We start from the raw sequence: 19,440 nt of genomic DNA on the forward strand, positions 1-19,440 counted from the left end.
AATGATAGTGTATCTGGCTTTGAATGCTGAACTACCAAAGGTTGGTAAGACCAAAGAGAGTCTCTATTGGTTCCACAACATTAAAGGGCTCTAAACAAATCTCTTCTATTTATCCCACTTTGAGGAAGTTTAATAAACCAGAAGGTAGAAAATTATAAAATGCAAAAATTTCTCATCTTAAGTCATGTGAGATAACATTCCAGCAGATTAATCATGTTAGAGATTGAGAAAGAAGCCATATTCCCTTAATGATACCCTTTACATGGGAGCCAAGGCTTCTTGCATGTAAGTAGGCAAAATTAGGTATGGAGAAGAATTTTTTTTTAATTTTTTTATTTTTATTTTGCAATACAACTCAGTTCTACATATCAGCCACAGATTCCCTTGTTCTCCCCCCTCCCGCCCCCCTCACCTTCCCCCCAGCCCACCCTCCATTCCCACCTCCTCCAGGGCAAAGCCTCCCCCGAGGACTGAGATCAACCTGGTAGACTCAGTCCAGGCAGGTCCAGTCCCCACCTCCCAGGCCGAGCCAAGTGACCCTGCATAGGCCCCAGGTTTCAAACAGCCAACTCATGCAATGAGCACAGGACCCGGTCCCACTGCCTGGATGCCTCCCAAACAGATCAAGCCAATCAACTGTCTCACCCATTCAGAGGGCCTGATCCAGTTGGGGACCCCTCAGCCATTGGTTCATAGTTCATGTGTTTCCATTAGTTTGGCTATTTGTCCCTGTGCTTTATCCAACCTTGGTCTCAACAATTCTCGCTCATATAAACCCTCCTCATTCTCACTAATTGGACTCCCAGAGCTCCACCTGGGGCCTAGCCATGGATCTCTGCATCCAGATCCCTCAGTAGTTGGGTGGGGTTTCTAGCATGACAATTAGGGTGTTTGGCCATCCCATCACCAGAGTAGGTCAGTTCGGGCTGTCTCTCGACCATTGCCAGCAGTCTGTTGTGAAGGTATCTTCGTGGATTTCTGTGGGCCTCTCTAGCACTTTGGTTCTTCCTATTCCCATGTGGTCTTCATTTACCATGGTCTCCTATTCCTTGTTCTCCCTCTCTGTTGTTGATCCAGCTGGGATCTCCCACTCCCCCAAGCTCTCTTTCCCTCGACCCTCGCCCTTCACTAACCCCACTCATGTCCAGGCTGTTCATGTAGATCTCATCCATTTCTCTGTCATTGGGCAATCCCCGTGTCTTTCTTGGGGTCCTGTTTTCCAAGTAGCCTCCCTGGTGATGTGAGTAGCAGTCCAGTCATCCTTGTTCCACATCTAGTATCCTTCTATGAGTGAGTACATACCATGTTTGTCTTTTTGAGTCTGGGTTACCTCACTCAGGATGATTTTTTCTAGATCCATCCATTTGCCTGCAAACCTCATGATGTCATTGTTTTTCTCTGCTGAGTAGTATTCCATTGTGTATATGTACCACATTTTGTTTATCCATTCTTCAATTGAAGGGCATCTAGGTTGTTTCCATGTTCTGGCTATTATAAACAATGCTGATATGAACATAGCTGAACAAGTGCTCTTGTGGTGTGGTTGAGCATTGCTTGGGTATATGCCCAAGAGTGGTATAGCTGGATCTTGGGGGAGATTGATTCCCAATTTTCTAAGAAAGCGCCATATTGATTTCCAAAGTGGTTGTACAAGCTTGCATTCCCACCAGCAGTGGAGGAGAGTTCCCCTAGCTCCACATCCTCTCCAGCATAAGGTGTCTTCAGTGTTTTTGATCTTAGCCATTCTGACAGGTGTAAGGTGGTAGAGAAGAAATTTTTATAGAACTTCTTAGTATAGGAGCCTTATGCATGGTGGCACCAAAGCCTGTTGTTGAAGTCCTAACAGGACCTACAATTACGTTGGGAAAGTACAGCAGTATAAATGTTGATAGATTAGGGCAGAAATTGGGATGAAAACTGGAATGTTTAAGCAGACTTTGTATCAACAAATTGTACATCCTTTATCTAAATGCTTCATGAAAGTGGATACTGTCTGACTGGGAAATGCCTCCCTTCCTAGTACCATAAAATAAAAATACATCAATGGAACAAAAATCTGTTGATAATATGCTAATGGAAGCTAATCTTAGAAATGTAAAGGGTAATGGAATGAAGGTGAAAGTTTAGAGGAGGCCTGGTATATTTTGATAGGCTTTTCATGACATAGTTATTTCTCTTTTACCTGATTGAGGGTAAATTTGAACATTGTAATCTGACTGGGGAATATTCATTTACTTACTGTTGTTTGAATCTTAGATGGTCTTTTAATCAAAAACCCAGAGCCAGATATCAGGGTAAAACCTGAAAGATCAGAGAAGCAGAACAGCCAGCAACTAGTTCTTACCTCTACGAAATCCTCAGCCTAAAGAGAGCGAGTTCCTGTTTCCTCACACCTTATATACCATTCTCTGCCCTGCCATATTACTTCCTGGGATTAAAGGCATGTGTGCTTCCCAAGCAAAGGCATGAGATCTCAAGTGCTGGGATTAAAGGTATGTGCCACCACTGCCTGACCTCTATGTCTAATCTAGTGGCTGGCTCTGTCCTCTGATCCCCAGGCAAGTTTATTAGGGTACATAATATATTGCCACATACTATTATAAAACCAAAGACATGTAAATCTACAAATGAAGTATTGTTAGTTGGATGGGCAAAATGGGCCATATGAGGGCATATATAAGCTGCTATTGGATATTAATGGAAGCAACCCTATAACTGAAATACATAAAATCTTCTCCAAAACTGAGATATCCACAATGTCTCAGGTGATGTTGGAAAAACATTCTAATGGGGTGGGTAGCGCTTGAAGAGTTCCATTATAATGGAAGTGTTTTTAAATCACACACACACACACACACACACACACACACACACACACACACACACACGGTCAAGCTACCTGAAGCATGCAAAGAGTATATATACACTTGAGCAAAAGCTTCTTTTATCCTAGGACTGACTTTGGAACTGCATAAGGAAATATTAGACTATAATTAATTTGACATTGTTCAATAAGCAGCTCTCAACTGACCCGAAATGACTCTTTTAATACATGGAAGGCAGTTCCAAGATTTGGAAGGAAAGCCCTCTATTAATAAGTAAAGCAAACCAGTTCAACAGACTACATACATACTGTTTTCCCAGCAGTAACAGAAGAATGGAACCCTGGTAAAACACCCTGTGTTTGGGTACTGACTCATGGGCAGGGACTTATGGCCTGGCCATATAATCAGACAGAAAGGTAACAGAAAATTGGTCTCCAAAAGGATGTATTTATGAGGGACATTCCATATAGAAAAATCAGTATGGGAATTTGAGGGGTATGTTAAAGTAGGACATGTTGCTGTTTATCAGAAGAACTACCTGCTAGAATTAGAAGGTGATTGGAACTAACAAGTAGATATTCCTGTGTGCTCCCTTGAGTTGGCCACCTGGCATGATGAAGTGAGTGGACAATCAGTTTAATCAATGCAGAGAGAGGCTGGGTGTTGATACAACCTTTTTATACCCTCCAAGGAACAAAATGCTAACAATTTTTCTGTTTTCTAAGAAGAGACAACAGTTTAAGATGGCCCTGAGAACAGCTAGCAGTTGGATTAATGCTGATAGTCTCGGGGGGTCTCAATGGGAATAGACTAAACTGAGCTTTGCTTGCCTAGTGGTGTATAAAAATGTTCACCATGGTATAAAATAACTGGAACAGAATATATTGTGTTGGTGTGACCTGCTGAGTCACATTTCTTCAGATTAAAAAAAATCACATTTTACAATCCTTACCAACTAACAATGGCCAAAGAGATGACTTCCTCTGAGTAATAGAGAAGCAGAACAGGCAATTTAAACAATGGTTGTTTAAAACAGTGGGGGATAGGGCTGGGGATATGGTTTAGTGGTAGGGCACCTGCCTCAAATGTGAGGTTCAGACTTTAAATAAAAAAGTTGTATATCTTTTATCTAAATGATTTATAAGAATAGATATTTTCTGACTGGAAAATGCTCTCATCCCTAGTACCTACCAATGAAACCTACCAATGAAACCAAAGCATGTTGATGATATGCTAATGGAAGCTAAATTTAAAAATATAAGAATGATGAGATGAAACAAATACTGGGTGGGATATAGGCTGGCTTGCAAATCTTGATAAGTGTGCAAGATATGGGGGGATACTAAGGCAGATAAACTCTTTTGCTTTCTAGTGAACTGGGAAAAAGGGTCTGGAAAGGACGTTGGTATAAATACAATTCTTCCCAAGGGATCAAATACTCATATGAAGACTATCTGGTTTTTTAATCTCCATATCACCTCAATTTTCTGTTTCTGATCTATTGAAGTAGCTGTAGGGTCATGTCTGCAACTACAAGTGCTGAAAACAGGATTATCTCTAAGCAGGAAATTATATCTGTATTTTACAGGTTTTTTTAAAAAAATATAGGGTCTCTCTTTGTAGTTCTAGCTGTCCTGGAACTTGGTATGTAGACCAGGATGGCCTCAAATTTACATAGATCTGCCTATCTCTGGTTCCCAACTGTGGGGATTAAAGGCATATGCCACCATGCTCAGCTATTTTATAGTTTTTTATGATAAAATTCCTAAGGTCCTCACGGGGAAAGTTGTGTTTTCATTTCATCTGACAAAACTGAGGTCAATGCAATTGTATTGCCTAATGAGATTGATCTAGAGATTTAATGAAATTCCCATCTAAACATCAATGATACTCCCAACAGATACAGAAAAAAATCCTAAAATTCACGTGGAACCATAAAAGAACTTGAAAAGTCAAAAGCAATTCTTGACTAAAAAGAACAATATAGCGATATCTGACTTTAAAATACACTACTGAGTCACAGTAATAAAAACAACATGATACTGGCATAAAACATAGACCCAAAGATGAATGGAATAGAATAGAGAACCCAGAAATAAATACATTCATCTTCAGCCAGATTTCCCACAAATGTGCCAAAAGACTATATGGTATAAGCTCTTGTTTCATATGGTTAAGTGCCTTGACTGAACACTAAAATAAATTTTATTTGTGCCTCAAAAAAGAGATAAAATTGGTAAGATCCTGTCTCAAACAATCAAACAAATAAACCCCCTTTGTATATAATCTTTGATCCAGGATAGAATCCAGTTTAAGGAAATAATCAGAAATGTTTGCACAAAGCTTTTCATCAGTGTTACTTAGCAAAGTGAAGAAATAGTGTGATGGTTTGGATAGGTATCCTCCAAAGATCTATGACTGGGCATGGTGGCACTTAGAAGGTGGAAACAGGAGGATCAGTGTGAGTTCAAGTCCAGAATGAGCTACACAGTAAGTTTCACAGCCACTCTGGGCTACACAGTGAGACCCTGTCTCAAAAATATGCATTGAAGAACAGTAGCCTTTTAATAAATGGTGGTGAGGAAACTGGATATCAACATATAAAAAACTAAAAGTAGAGCACTGCCTCTTAACCTGTATAAAAATCAAGTCAAAATGATCAAAGGCTTTAAGGTGAAACTTGAAAGTATTTCAAGAAAACAGAGCAAACACTTAAAATATTGACATAGGCATGATTTATCTGATAGGACTTTAGTAGATCATAAAACAAAATCAAGAATTCATAAATGAAATTATGTTCAATTAAAAAGCATCTGCATAACCAAGAAAATAATCTAGTGAAAAAATAGCCTACAGAATAGGAGAAAAATCTATTAGCTAATCATTGAGCAAAGGATGAATATCCAGACTATATAAAAAATTTTAAAAAAGTTTTTTTTTTTTTTTGGGTTTTTCAAGATAGGGTTTCTCTGTGTAGCTTTTCAAGCCTGTCCTGGAACTCACTTTGTAGACCAGGCTGGCCTTGAGCTCACAGAGATTCACCTGCCTCTGCCTCCTGAATGCTGGGATTAAAGGCGTGCACCACCACCATCCAGCATATAAAGAATTTTTTAAAAGTAACACTGAAAGAGTAAATAATATAATTAATTAAATTACCAAATGAACTGAAAAGACATGTTCCAAATGAATAAATACAAATGGCCAATAAATATAAGAAAGATATATAGTATTATTAAGTCATCACAGAAATACAAATTACAGTTACACTCAGGTTACATCTTACTCCTGCTAGAATGGTTATTAAAAAAAAAATGAAAACTCAAAAACAACAACAAGTACTACCAAGAATGTAGAGAAAAACTCAACACCTACACATTGTTGGTAGGAATACAAATGATCCCAGCCATTTTCTAAAACAGTAAAAAAGTTCTTTTAAACATTAAAAATAGAACTACTGTGTGATCCAGGTATCCCAATTCTGGGTATCTGAAAGAAATGAAACTAGCACACAAAGAAATAGCTGAACGCTCATATTAATGCCTGCACCAGTCACAAGAGCCAAAATATGGAGTCAGCCTAGACGTTCATCAGCAGATAAATTGATAAATAAATAAAAATATATATACATATATAATGAAGTATTAATCATCCATAAAGAAGATGAAATTATGTCATTAATGGAAAAATAGATAAAACTGAATGGCATCATATTAACTAAAATAAGCCAAACATGAAAAAGATAAGTATCATACATTTTCTCTTAAATATACAAATTGAGGAATTGCTCAATATCCCTAATCATCAGGGAAATGCAAATCAAAATGACTCTGAGATACCACCTTACACTTGTCAGAATGGCTAAGATCAAAAACACTGAAGACACCTTATGCTGGAGAGGATGTGGAGCAAGGGGAATTCTCCTCCACTGCTGGTGGGAATGCAAGCTTGTACAGCCACTTTGGAAATCAATATGGCGCTTTCTTAGAAAATTGGGAATCAATCTCCCCCAAGATCCAGCTATACCACTCTTGGGCATATACCCAAGGAATATTCAATCATACCACAAGGGCATTTGCTCAGCTATGTTCATATCAGCATTGTTTGTAATAGCCAGAACATGGAAACAACACAGATGCCCTTCAACTGAAGAATGGATAAACAAAATGTGGTACATATACACAATGGAGTACTATTCAGCAGGGAAAAACAATGACATCATGAGGTTTGCAGGCAAATGGATGGATCTAGAAAAAAATCATCCTGAGTGAGGTAACCCAGACTCAGAAAGACAAACATGGTATGTACTCACTCATAGGAGGATACTAGATGTAAAACAAAGATGACTAGACTGCTACTCACAACTCCAGGGAGGCTACCTAGAAAACAGGACCCTAAGAAAGACACAGGGATCGCCCAGTGACAGAGAAATGGATGAGATCTACACGAACAACCTGGACGTGAGTGGGGGTAATGAAGGGCAAGGTTTGAGGGAAAGAGAGCTTAGGGGAGCGGGAGATCCCAGCTGGATCAAGAACAGAGAGGGAGAACAAGGAAAGAGAAACTATGATAAATGAAGACCACATGGGAATAGGAAGAAGCAAAGTGCTAGAGAGGTCCCCAGAAATTTACAGAGATACCTCCACAATAGACTACTGGCAATGGTCGAGAGAAAACCCCAACTGACCTACTCTGGTGATAGGATGGCCAAACACCCTAACTGTCGTGCTAGAAATCTCATCCAAAGACTGAGGGAAGCAGATGCAAAGATCCACGGCCAGGCCCCAGGTGGAGCTCCAGGAGCCCAATTGGCGAGAAAGAGGAAGGATTGTATGAGCGAGAATTATTGAGATCAAGCTTGGAAAAAGCACAGGGACAAATAGCCAAACTAATGAAAACACATGAACTATGAACCAATAACTGAGGAGCCCCCAACTGGATCAGGCCTTCTGGATAAGTGAGACAGGTGTGCAGGATAGTTTTATGTCAACTTTACACAAGCTAGAGTTATTTGAAAGGAAGGAACCTCAATTGAGAAAATGCCTCCATAAAATCCGGTTGTAAGGCTTTTTCTGAATTAGTGATTGATGGAGGGCTCAACCCATTGTGGGTGGTGCCATCCCTGGGCTGGTGGTCCTGGGTTCTATAAGAAAGCAGGATGAGCAAGCTATAGGAAGCAAGTCAGTAAGCAGCTCCCCTCCATGGCCTCTGCATCAGCTCCTGCCTCCAGGATCCTGCCCTGTTTGAGTTCCTGTCCTGACTTCCTTCAGTGATGAACAGTGATATGAAAGTGTAAGCCGAATAAACAACTTGCTCTCAAACTTGCTTTTGGTCATAGTTTTTCATCTCAGCAACAGAAACCCTAACTAGGACATACTGTTAATCTAAAACCATAGAAATATTAAAACAGAAAATAACTTAAAAGTCTGTAGTCCAGTTTTTATGTTTTACAGAGAAAAAAATATAGTGTAGAGAAATTATGTTCTCACTAAGGTAAACAGAAAGAGTGAGACAGCACACTAAAATTCAGTTCTCTTGGAAATTCTCATTGAATTAGGTGTTTTAAAATTTCTTTACTAGTTAGTTGAATTTATTATATCAAATGCTGACCTCTACCGGAAAAATGATGTTCTAGATGTTCTGTATTACTATACACATTTGGAAGCAATAATATATATTTTAATGTTCTATAACTTATTAGTATTATTATAGACAATATAATAATATAATATACATTATGCTCCTTTACTCACTTCCAAATTAGAATTAACAGGTGAGGTTTGACTGTGTGCTACAGTTATATGAATGGATTATGAAGCACTTTGAAGTCCTGTACTGAAGAGCTTATAAAACAGTAATTGGCCGGGCGGTGGTGGCGCACGCCTTTAATCCCAGCACTCGGGAGGCAGAGCCAGGCGGATCTCTGTGAGTTCGAGGCCAGCCTGGTCTCCAAAGCGAGTTCCAGGAAAGGCGCAAAGCTACACAGAGAAACCCTGTCTCGAAAAACCAAAAAAAAAAAAAATAAAATAAAATAAAAAAAAATAAAACAGTAATTGTGGCAATTTGAATGAAATGCCACCCATAAGTCCTGGGCATTTGAATACTTAGTCCCAATTGGTGGCTGTTTGGGAAGGATTGGGTGGTGTGGTCTTCTAGAAGGAAGTATGACACTGGGGGAGTGTTCTGAGGTTTCACATAATTGTGTGTACATTCTGTGCTTCCTGTTTGTGGTTTAAGATGTAAGCTCTCAGCTGCTGCTCTCACTGCCTGCTACCTCTACCCTGCCACCATGGACTCTGACCCTTTGGAATCTTAAGCCCTAAATAAACACTTTCTTCTGTAAATTGGGTTGGTCTTGGTGCTTTATCACAGCAACAGAAACTTTAAGACACTTATATTCAGACATTTAAATACACTGAGTGGCAATTATGTGCCTGATGCTAAGCTAGGTCACAGAGATATAAAGATAAATACAAATACTCCCAGAGTCAAGGAACTCTTAAAATATGGAAGCTATTAAAGTTTAGTTTTGAATTTCCTGACTTTCCAGCCCTTAAAAAACAATTTTATTGTTGATAATTTCAAACATGTCCCCAATATTAAAAAATGTTATGTTTTCTTCCCAATGCCTACCACCCAGCTTCAACAATTATTAACTTATCCATCTTATCCCACTGTAAATCCGCAACTATTTCTCCCACATTATTTTGAAGAAATTTCCAGATATCACAGCATCACACCCATACATATTTCAAGGATGCATCTCCTGGAGACAGAGAATATTTCTTAAAACAATATAACCACATTACCACTATCATGCTGCCTAGAAGTTAAAGTCAAAATGTACTCAATATGCAAAGTTCTAAGTGCCTCATATTCTTTAGACTGAGTTATCTTCTGTTTGATTGATAAAGCCTGTTAAGAAAATGTGAATATTACATTGTATGCCTGGGCAAATTGTGTGTTATGACAAAACAAGTTACAATTCCAACTTATCTCGGTGATCGATATTTCTCCCAAAATGTAATCGAAATAATACAGTGCCACCAGTTGTAAACAATAAACACAGACCATGCAGTAGATAGTCCATTACAGAGCTCCTGCCTAAGCATAGAATGAAGAGATGGGTGCTATTTTCTGAAAGCCATATCTAATCAAGAACTTGAACCAAATTTTCTCTCAACTCATCAGGAAGTAGTGAATTTTATGAAAGAAAAATTGGTGACAAAATCCTTCCATGAATTGTTAAGCTCTTGATATCTTTTACTTATTTTTATTTTTTATGTGCATTCATATTTTGCCTGCATATATGTCTGTGAAAGCGTTGGGTCCCCTGGAAATGGATTACAGACAGTTATAAGCTGCCATGTGGGTGCTGGGTATTGAACCCGGATCCTCTGGAAGAGCAGACAATGCTCTTAACCGCTGAGCCATCTCTCTAGCCCCAGTTGTTGATATCTTATACCATGGAAACTGTAAGGAGAAATGCGTTTCTATAGTCTAAGCTGAGAACCAGATCTTTGTGAATTTCCATTGAGACTACTGTTAAATGGGAACAGATACAATAACACAATCAGGTAATATGCAAAATGTGAGGGATTATAAACTGCCAAGTACTCTTATATATTTACTATTTCCCTGGGGATTGCATTTTTTAACCTTTTAAATGTATTAATTCACTGAGTAATTATAGTAACTCCATGAGGCATACATTGGTATTTCCATTTTACAGATGGAAAAACTGAAGGAAATAAATAAGAAACTTATCTAAGCTATATATCTCACAAATAACCACATAGAATATGAATCCAGAAAGACTGGCTAAAAATATATATTAATTTCATCTACTACACAATAGATCTTTCAATATAAGGTTTTCATTTAAATCTACTCTAAATTTTTTAATGGTAAATACATCATTTCTCATGAAATAACTTACTTATTTTCAGATTCTGGCATATGAGAAACTTGTGGAAGAATAATTCGAACCAGACACCTGTTTAAAAAAAAGCAATACAGAAGATGATTTTCAGGTGTGAGGGATGCAGCTTAGTGGTAGAGTGCTTACCTAATATGTATGAGGCTGTGCTACATTTACCCCCAATTTGATACAAGCTAAGATGATCTGGAAAATGGAATCTCAATTGAGAAAATGCCTCCATCATATTGGCCTATAGGCATTTTCTTAATTTGTGATTTAAGTGGGAGTGCCCAGCCCACTGTGGGTGGTGCCAATCCCTGGGCTGGTGGTCCTGGGTTCTATAAGAAAGCAGGCTGAGCAAGTCATGATGAGCAAGCCAATAAGCAGCACTCCTCCATGGCCTCTACTTCAGTTCCTGCTTCCCAGTCCCTACCTTCAGATCCTGCTGACTTCCCTCAGTGATGGACTGTGATTGGGATGTATAAAAGTCAAACAAACCCTTTCCTCCTCAAGTAGCTTTTGGTCATGGTATTTCATCACAGCAGTAGAAGTAAACTACGATAGAGGCCCTGGGTTCTATCCCCAGCACTGTACACAGGGAAAAGAGAGGGAGGGAGAGAATGAGAGATAAAGCAAGAGCAAACGAGAGAGAGTCTTAGGAAGAAATATGTCAAAGTAGTTATACCAATTTATTAACTTTGATTATCCCAGAATACAGAAATGAAAAAAGAAAGGAAAATTAATCTTATTTGTAGATCTTTGTACTGTTTTAAAGGTTGCAATAAAAACATAAATATTATGATTTTTGGGTGTGAATTGAATAAAATAATTTTAAAACAAAATTATTATTTTTAATAAGCTATTAAACAGTTCCAAGCTCATATCAGTACAGAAACATCAAGTATGGTGTATAACTCTTGATATTTTTTTCTGTAAGAAACTTATTGGTTTTGGGGTCTCAGAAAAAAGAATCACTAATCTTTGAAGGGATCTGGAAGCATTACTACAGAATGACATGATGAAGTAGTTGATAAATCCAAACCTGAAAATGTTTTTTAATGAAAAACTATCTGAGCCTGGTACACTGGTACACTCCTGTAATCTCAGCACTTGGGAAGCTGAGGCAGGAGAGTTTTGAGGTTAAGGTTAGTCTGAGATACACAATAAGATCCTGGTTATGAAATAAAATAATAAAATAAAATGAAATGATGGGGCCAGAGGGCCAGGTGTGGTGGTGCATGACTGTAACCATGAGACAGAAGCAGCACATTCAAGACCAGTTCCAAGCTAGCCAGAGCTACATAGCGAGGCCCTGTCTCAAGAACAGGTGTGTGGCTCGAGTTGTTGGTTGCCTAGCATGGATGAAGCCTAGATTCTGTTCCCAACACTGAAAAAAAATAAATTAATTAATAAAAAGAAATGCTATGTGTCCTGAATGGTTCTAGATATTTACTTGACTGAATTCATGCTGGTATCTCACCTTCTGACAGTAAGAATCCTATCACTCGATTTCCCATTACAAGTACAGCCTGAAGTAAAGCTGACTAGCAGTAGAACTAATATAGTGTCCTTTGGGTTTCTTTTTTTCACAGTCACAATGAAAGTATCATCACGTTCAAATCTGACTCTCCGTATTGCAAGTGAAAGAACCCTTCTAACAAATAATTTTCCTTTCTAAAAGGAAGAAGGGGGAGAGGAGATTCAACCACTAACCTTTGCTTTTGTTTTTTGAACTGCGCATCTTTGTTATTGGTTTTTACTTAAAGGCTTTCACACCAGCAGCACTGTTTTGGCAGAGTTTACAAATTAAGAGTCAGAAGAGCAGCTTACTTTAAAGCTCCAAGTACTTCTTCTGGGTCTTCTGAAAGTTGAGATAAATATTCCAAAGCTTTGCCTGCCACAAATTGTTGTCCATTCTAAAAGGAACAAACAGTTATGTTAAATGTCATCTTAAAGAAAGTTATGCTTGCAGCAGGTTGTCTATCCTCCTGCCCATTACAAAGAAATATATTCATTTTTTTCTCAGAAGGGTTGCCTAATACTGTAGAATGAAGCTATAACTCACTGACAAAAAGAAAACAGGTTCATTTTATCCTGAGAAACTCACATGTTTTTCTTGGGCTCTTTTATTCTATTTGTTTTGTCCTATTCCAATTTGTTTGTTTTTGTTTTATCTTATTGTATTGTATTACTATTCCTCAGATGCCTGCGTTCTAATGAGAGTCAAAAATGGTGTGAAACGGGACGGGAGGGGAGGTGGGGAGAAACTGGGAGAACTAGGGGGAGAGGGAATGGTAATCAGAATAAATTACATGAAAACAATCTATTTTCAATTTAAAAAACCTCATAGCTTCCTATCTACAATCACAGCCTTGCTTTATCCTCGTTTTTTACAGCAGTAGCCAAAGGAAACCCAAATGGTTGAATTCCCTCATTTCTGGTACTCTAATCCCTCAAAGGCTCTGCATATCGCCCTTTTGTATACTTTTCTCATTTCTCCCAGCTCTTCCAACCCTTCCATTCTACCCTTTTAACTTTAGTCCATTATCAGAAAGGTCTCCTCCATGAGAGACCTCTTCTCTGAAAGTTTCCTCCTTGTTATTTCTACAATGGAAATGTAGGTTTTTTCCAAGGATATTGCTTACATGGGAAACTTCTCAAGTAACAATAAATTTACTTACACAGCCCTTCTACTCTGGAGATGGAGTATGTGCCTTCATTTTTCAGTACTATGTTCATGTTATTCTCCCTCTTTCTTCCCTAAAAACCACCACTTTGAAATTTTTGTCATCAGACTATATCCCTTATATCCTTTATTGTTGCCATGGTCCCCGTATCCTTTAGTGTTGCCATGGTCTCTATTTCCCTTGTTTCTATGGTTTGTAGATGAATTAACCACTGCTAAGTTACTTTATCCACCCCACTCTTGTTCTCCTCTCTCCCCTCTCTCAGCATTTTCAATGCATAGAAAGATCTTCCTAAAATTCTAGCCTCTCAAATAGCTTAGATTTCATTCCATTATCAATAATTAAAATAATTTCATACTGCCATAAACTACTCTTAAAGGCTTTAAATTTTTTAAGTACAAACTGGTGAAGTCACTGGAAATCAGGGTGGTGTTTCCTCCAAATCTAGAAATAGATTTACTATTGTTCAAATACACCACTACCGAGCATATTCCCAAAAGATTCTATAGCCTACTACAGAGATACTTGCTCATCCACACTCATTGTTGCTTTATTCACAATAGCCAGGAAATGGAAACGGCCTAGATATTCATCAACCGATGAATGGATAATGAAATGTGGGACTATATACAATGGGATTCTATTCAGCTGTAAAGAGAAATGAAATTTTCAGGTAAATGGATAGAGCTGAGTGAGGTGACTCAGACACAGAAATACAAATGCCACATGCTCTCTCTTTCTTATTGTGGGATCCAGATATGAACCTTTAGGTCTGAGTGTTTAACTATAAAAGACAGGAAAGTAGAAAGAGACCACTGGGGGAAGTGGGAGAAGACACTCTAGAAAGGTGGCAGTAGGACACGGGTGCTATGAAGAGGGTTCAAAAAGTGGGGGCGGGGCTTGACTGGAGGGTAAACATAGAGTGGAAGGGGGAAGAAGGATAAATGATGTTTGAAAAAAGCCATAGGGAAATCTAGTATTTTATAAGCTTACTTAAAATTACTCAGTTTTAATGTAGTTGCCTTTATGTGCAAAATAAGGCTCCCATAAGAGCCAACGATTATTTAACAAAATCCCCAGTGCCAGATAGGGGATATTTTCCTTCAAATTGTTGGTCAAGGGGTCCAACAGACCCACCCCTCAAACAATATAGGCTATTATCCATTGTTCTTGGTTGCCTGTCAGAACGTGAACATAGACCCTACTGATGAACCACATAGACCACCACATTTTGGACCACAGGAATTGAAGAAATCAAGCTGGTACTGACCAGGAAGCTAGCTGACTGAGGGCTAGCTCTAATAGTGTTGGAAGTTGCTTCTGCAAACTACCAAGAAAAAACATCAACAGTCCTACCCAGCTATAAAGCCTGATAATCACAATGAGATCAACAAGAGATTCCAATGGTACAACGGTGGTATTTGTATCTTTTTTTTTTTTACTTTTTAATTGATTCTCTGTGGATTTCACATCATGCATCATGATCCCATTCATCTCCCCATCCCTTCACATCTATCCTCCGCCCCTGCAATCTCCGTCCAAAACGAAATAAAATAAAATTTAAAAGAAAAGAAAAAAATCTCATCATGGAAGCTGCAGTGTGACACAGTGAGTCAGTGTACCCTTTAGTCCATACATCTTTCCTTTCAAGTGTTTACTGCAATGGTCCAGTTCGAGGCCTCTGGCTTCTGCTGGGCCCTCACTGGGACTCCTCTTGGACTTCCTGTTGCTGCCCTGTGTCATGGAGATTCTGCAGGTTTGGATCTGTAGGACCAGCCCCTTCAGGTGCTCCAGAAGATCACAGATGGGGTAGATGTTGGGGTGGGACAACTCACAGCCCTGGTTCTAGGTATGGGTAGTAGCTGTGTTGGTCAGCCCACTAGCCCTCTCTCCCTCATCCTCACCACCAGGTTGAGCTCTCTAGCACTACACCCCATCCTCAACCCTACCCCAGCTCACCAAATGCAGCAAGCAACAAGGGGTGGGGCCAGCTCTCCTGCTCTCAGACTCTCTTGGGGCCAGCTCACCAGGGTCCCTACCAACAGGGTCAGCTCTATTGTGTTGCCCAGGTGAGGAACAGGACCAGCTCTCTCACTCTCATGACCTCAGGCTGGCCTCCCAACTGCCACAGGCCATGAGAGGTGGGGATGGGGTGGGGGAGGGGCATCTTTCCCAGCACTTGGCAGATGAGGGGGGCGAGGCCAGCTCTCCTACTCTTACCTCTCACGCCCTCAGGGCTGGCTTGCCTGCGCCCTAGCCAACAAGGTCAATACTTGGATCTTGAGGCAACAAACAACTGTGTAATTGAACCTAAACCCCCCTCAATTAGAGGGAACTCATTTCTGGTACTATAAACCTAGCCAAGAACCCATAACTAGAGAGGTAAGTCATGATTTGAATAAAATGTTACCTACATCCTCAGGCATTTGAATAATTCATCCCCAGTTGGTGTTACTGTTTAGGAGAGGTTTAGATGTGGCCTTGCTGGAGGAAGTACATCACCAGGGGCAGGCTCTGACGTTTCAAAAGCCACTTGCTATTTTCAGTTCATCTTTCTTAGTTTTGGGGGGCATTTTTTTTTGTCTTATTGATCTTTTGCCTGTATGTTTTGGTGTCCAATTTTGTGTTTTGTTTTTGTTTTTTTTCTGTGAGTTTCTCCTTTTTTGGTTGTTATTTGTTTTTTAAAGAGAGGGCATGGATTTGGTTGGGTAGAGGATGGGTAGGATGTGATAGTAGTTGGAAGAGGGGGAAAATGTGATCAGAATATATTATGTGAATATGTGTTTCAGTAAAAAACACAAAAAATAAAAATAAAAAGATGTGAGCTCTCAGCTTGTTGCTCACACACCATGCCTGCTGCTACATTTCCCTTTCATGATGATGATGAGGATGATGATGGACTCTCATCCCTCTGGCAACTATAAGCTCCAAATAAACCTTTCTTTCTATACATTGCCTTAATCATGGGATTTTGTCACAGTAAGAGAAAAGTAACTAATACAAGTCATAAAGGGGAACTCAGTACTACCACATTACTAAAGAGATAATAGTTTCCAACTGGCTTCTAAACACCCATCCTTACGATCTAAGATAAGTGCAGTTCTCACGTCTCATCAAAGAAGCTCTTTTTTTTTTCTTTTTTTTAGCAGATGGAGACTATTAGAGAGATCTATAACTGGTAAAAAAAAAAAAAAAAAAAAAGAAAAGGCAGATAAAAAGGTGACTGTGGGGTACCCAGCCCTAAATGGGACATCTATATTACAACCCTACACCTAAGTCTCAGGGAAAATTGTGGAACACTGGGCAGAAAGACTATAAGAACCTAAAGACTTGGATGATAGCTGTATATATATATATATATTTTTTTTTTGCTGGGCATAGAAGGGATGTAATTCCCACAAACACTCAACAACATGGTTGCATGTATAAGACCTATAAAAACAACACCAATTTATACATCAACATGGATAGAGAAAGTTTCACAAGCCCCCAAGACTCCACTCCCTAGATGATGAGCTACAGGCAGTCAACGGCTGCTAAGGAAGAAGAAACCAGGTCTATTTCTTTCTTTCAGACACAAGACCCCAATCCTAAAGGTTCAGACCCAAATACATACAACAACATAATTTAGAGTCCAACATAAGTTGGACTCTAAATTTTACACATACATACATACATACATACACACACACACACACACACACACACACACACACACACATACCACCCACATGACTAAAAAGTCATGAATTTGACATGGTGTGGATGTGGACACAGGAGGAGTTAGAAGGAGAAAGAGGGTGGAAAGGATGAAAATAAAGATTACTCATGTATAAAATCCTCAAATAATAACAAAAAGCAAATTTATAAAAAAAGGGGGGGCGCATGATGTTGGTAAGGAAAAGTGGGGGATGGGGAGGAACTGGAGGGGAAGAAATGGAGGTAGATTTGATGAAAACACAAATGCATGTATGAATTCTCAAAGTAAAAAAATAAAATAAGAAAATTTAATAGAAAAAATCATTTTGATTAAACAAAGGATGGATATTGGAGTACTGGCAATCTCAACTAAGGAATTTTGTGATAAATTGTCCATAATAAGCCTGACCTTATCAGGAAGCAGTGGACTATTATTTAACAAAGACCAACTTTGAAGAAAAGTAACAGCTTTTCAGTAATGAATCATCCCTGCCTCTTCTTCTTTCTCCTCCTTCTCCTTTTTTCATTAAGACAGGGTCTCCTATGTTGCTCATGCTGGCTTGAACTCCCTGTGTAACTCAGACTGGTCTTAACTTTGTAATCTCCTTGCAGGGATGAACTTAAAAAGGACTTACAAATTCATGTAGTGAAATCTTATAGTCAACTTCTCTTAGTTTGAGTTTCAGCTGAGCTAAAGTTGATTCCTTCACTATTAAATTTGGTGTACACATAGAACCAGGGTCCATGAATGCAAATAAATAACACAAATAAGAATGAGCATATGAACAGGGATACATTATTTAAAAGAAAATTGCTTTTAAATAATCTAGCTCATAAATGGTTAGTGCTTAGGCAGGTATTATAATCCAAAGCTAAAGGAAATTTAGAACAGAGAAAAAATTGTTCAGTCCAGCTTTTTAAGACTCTTATAAATGAGGAAAATAAAGCTTAGAGAATTTAAGTCACTATTGCCTAAGGTAAGCCAGAAGTAAAGTGAAATAATTTATTTCTCTTGGTGTGTATCATTGAATTAGGTACTGAAATTTTTCAACAAGTCAAATTTAGAATGTCTTTTTCTATTTCTGTGAAAAATGTCACTGGAATTTTGATGGTGATTATACTGAATTTGTAGATCCCTTTGATACTATAGCCATGTTCAAAATATTAATTCTGTCAATCAATGAACATGGTAGTTCTTTCTATTTTTCTAGTATCTTCTTCAGGGTTTTAAAATTTCCACTGTAGAGATATTTTATTTGCCTGATAAGGTTTATTTGGTTTTTTTTTTTGAGGCTATGGTGAACAGGGTTTTTTAGTATAATTTTTATTATATTAAGTGCTAACCTGTATCTAAAAAGAAACCACTGGATGTTCTGTATAACTGTATGTATTTTAAAGCAATAGAAGTATATTTTAATGTTCTAAAATTTATCAATTCACACAAGATCCTTCTCCATTACCCATTTCCAAGTTAGAATTAACAGGTGAGGTTTGAGAGTATACCAGAGTTATATGAATTACAGAAGTCAAAAATTACAGAAGTCAAAAAAGCTTATAAAACACTGATATTCAGACATTTCAATACAGAGTAGCAATTATGTACCTGATGTTAAGCTAGGTCCCATGGAGACAAAGATAAATACAAATACTCCCAGCCATCAAAGGACTTTTACAATACAGCAGCTATTAAAATTTAGTTCTGAATTTTTTGACCCTCTGACCCTTAAAAAACAATTTTATTGCTGATAATTTCAAACATGTCTCAATGTTAAAAGACAAGTTATGTTTACCTCCCATATGCCTACCAGCCAGCTTCAATATCTTATCCATCTTAATCCCACTATAAATCTGAAACTACTACTTCTCCTACATTATTTTGAAGAAATTTCCAGATATCACAACATCACACCCATACATATTTCAAGGATGCATCTCCTGGAGATAGAGAACATTTCCTAAAGTGCCTCATATTCTTTATATTGAGTTCTCTTCTATTTGATTGATAAAACATGTTAAGAAAAGGTGAAATTAAGGACCATTTGAGGGGTAGTATGGAAACATAACACAGTAGAAGCTTCCTAAAATATATACATATATGAAGTTCATCTAAGCTGGGCGGTGGTGGCGCACACCTTTAATCCCAGCACTCAGGAGGCAGAGGCAGGCGGATCTCTGTGAGTTTGAGGCCAGCCTGGTCTAGAGTAAGTTCCAGGAAAGGCGCAAAGCTACACAGAGAAACCCTGTCTCAAAAAACCAAAAAAAAAAAAAAAAAAAAAAGTTCATCTAAATAAAATTACCAAATAATGAGGGA

The 19,440-nt window shown here is 38.5% G+C and overlaps 1 protein-coding gene across 1 annotated transcript in view; it reads right to left on the minus strand.

Moving 5' to 3' along the window:
- Nucleotides 1–19,440, minus strand: part of Tex11 (testis expressed 11) — a 277,802-nt gene that overhangs the window by 84,713 nt on the left and 173,649 nt on the right. The window contains exons 18-19 of the mRNA XM_059251477.1: nt 12,574–12,659; nt 10,762–10,818 (exon numbers count right to left, since the gene is read on the minus strand). Of these exons, the coding sequence (XP_059107460.1) occupies nt 10,762–10,818; nt 12,574–12,659 (143 nt within the window). The remainder of the gene's footprint in view (nt 1–10,761; nt 10,819–12,573; nt 12,660–19,440) is intronic.

The sequence above is a fragment of the Peromyscus eremicus genome, chromosome X, assembly GCF_949786415.1.
Source record: "Peromyscus eremicus chromosome X, PerEre_H2_v1, whole genome shotgun sequence".
NCBI classification, from domain to species: Eukaryota; Metazoa; Chordata; class Mammalia; order Rodentia; family Cricetidae; genus Peromyscus; species Peromyscus eremicus.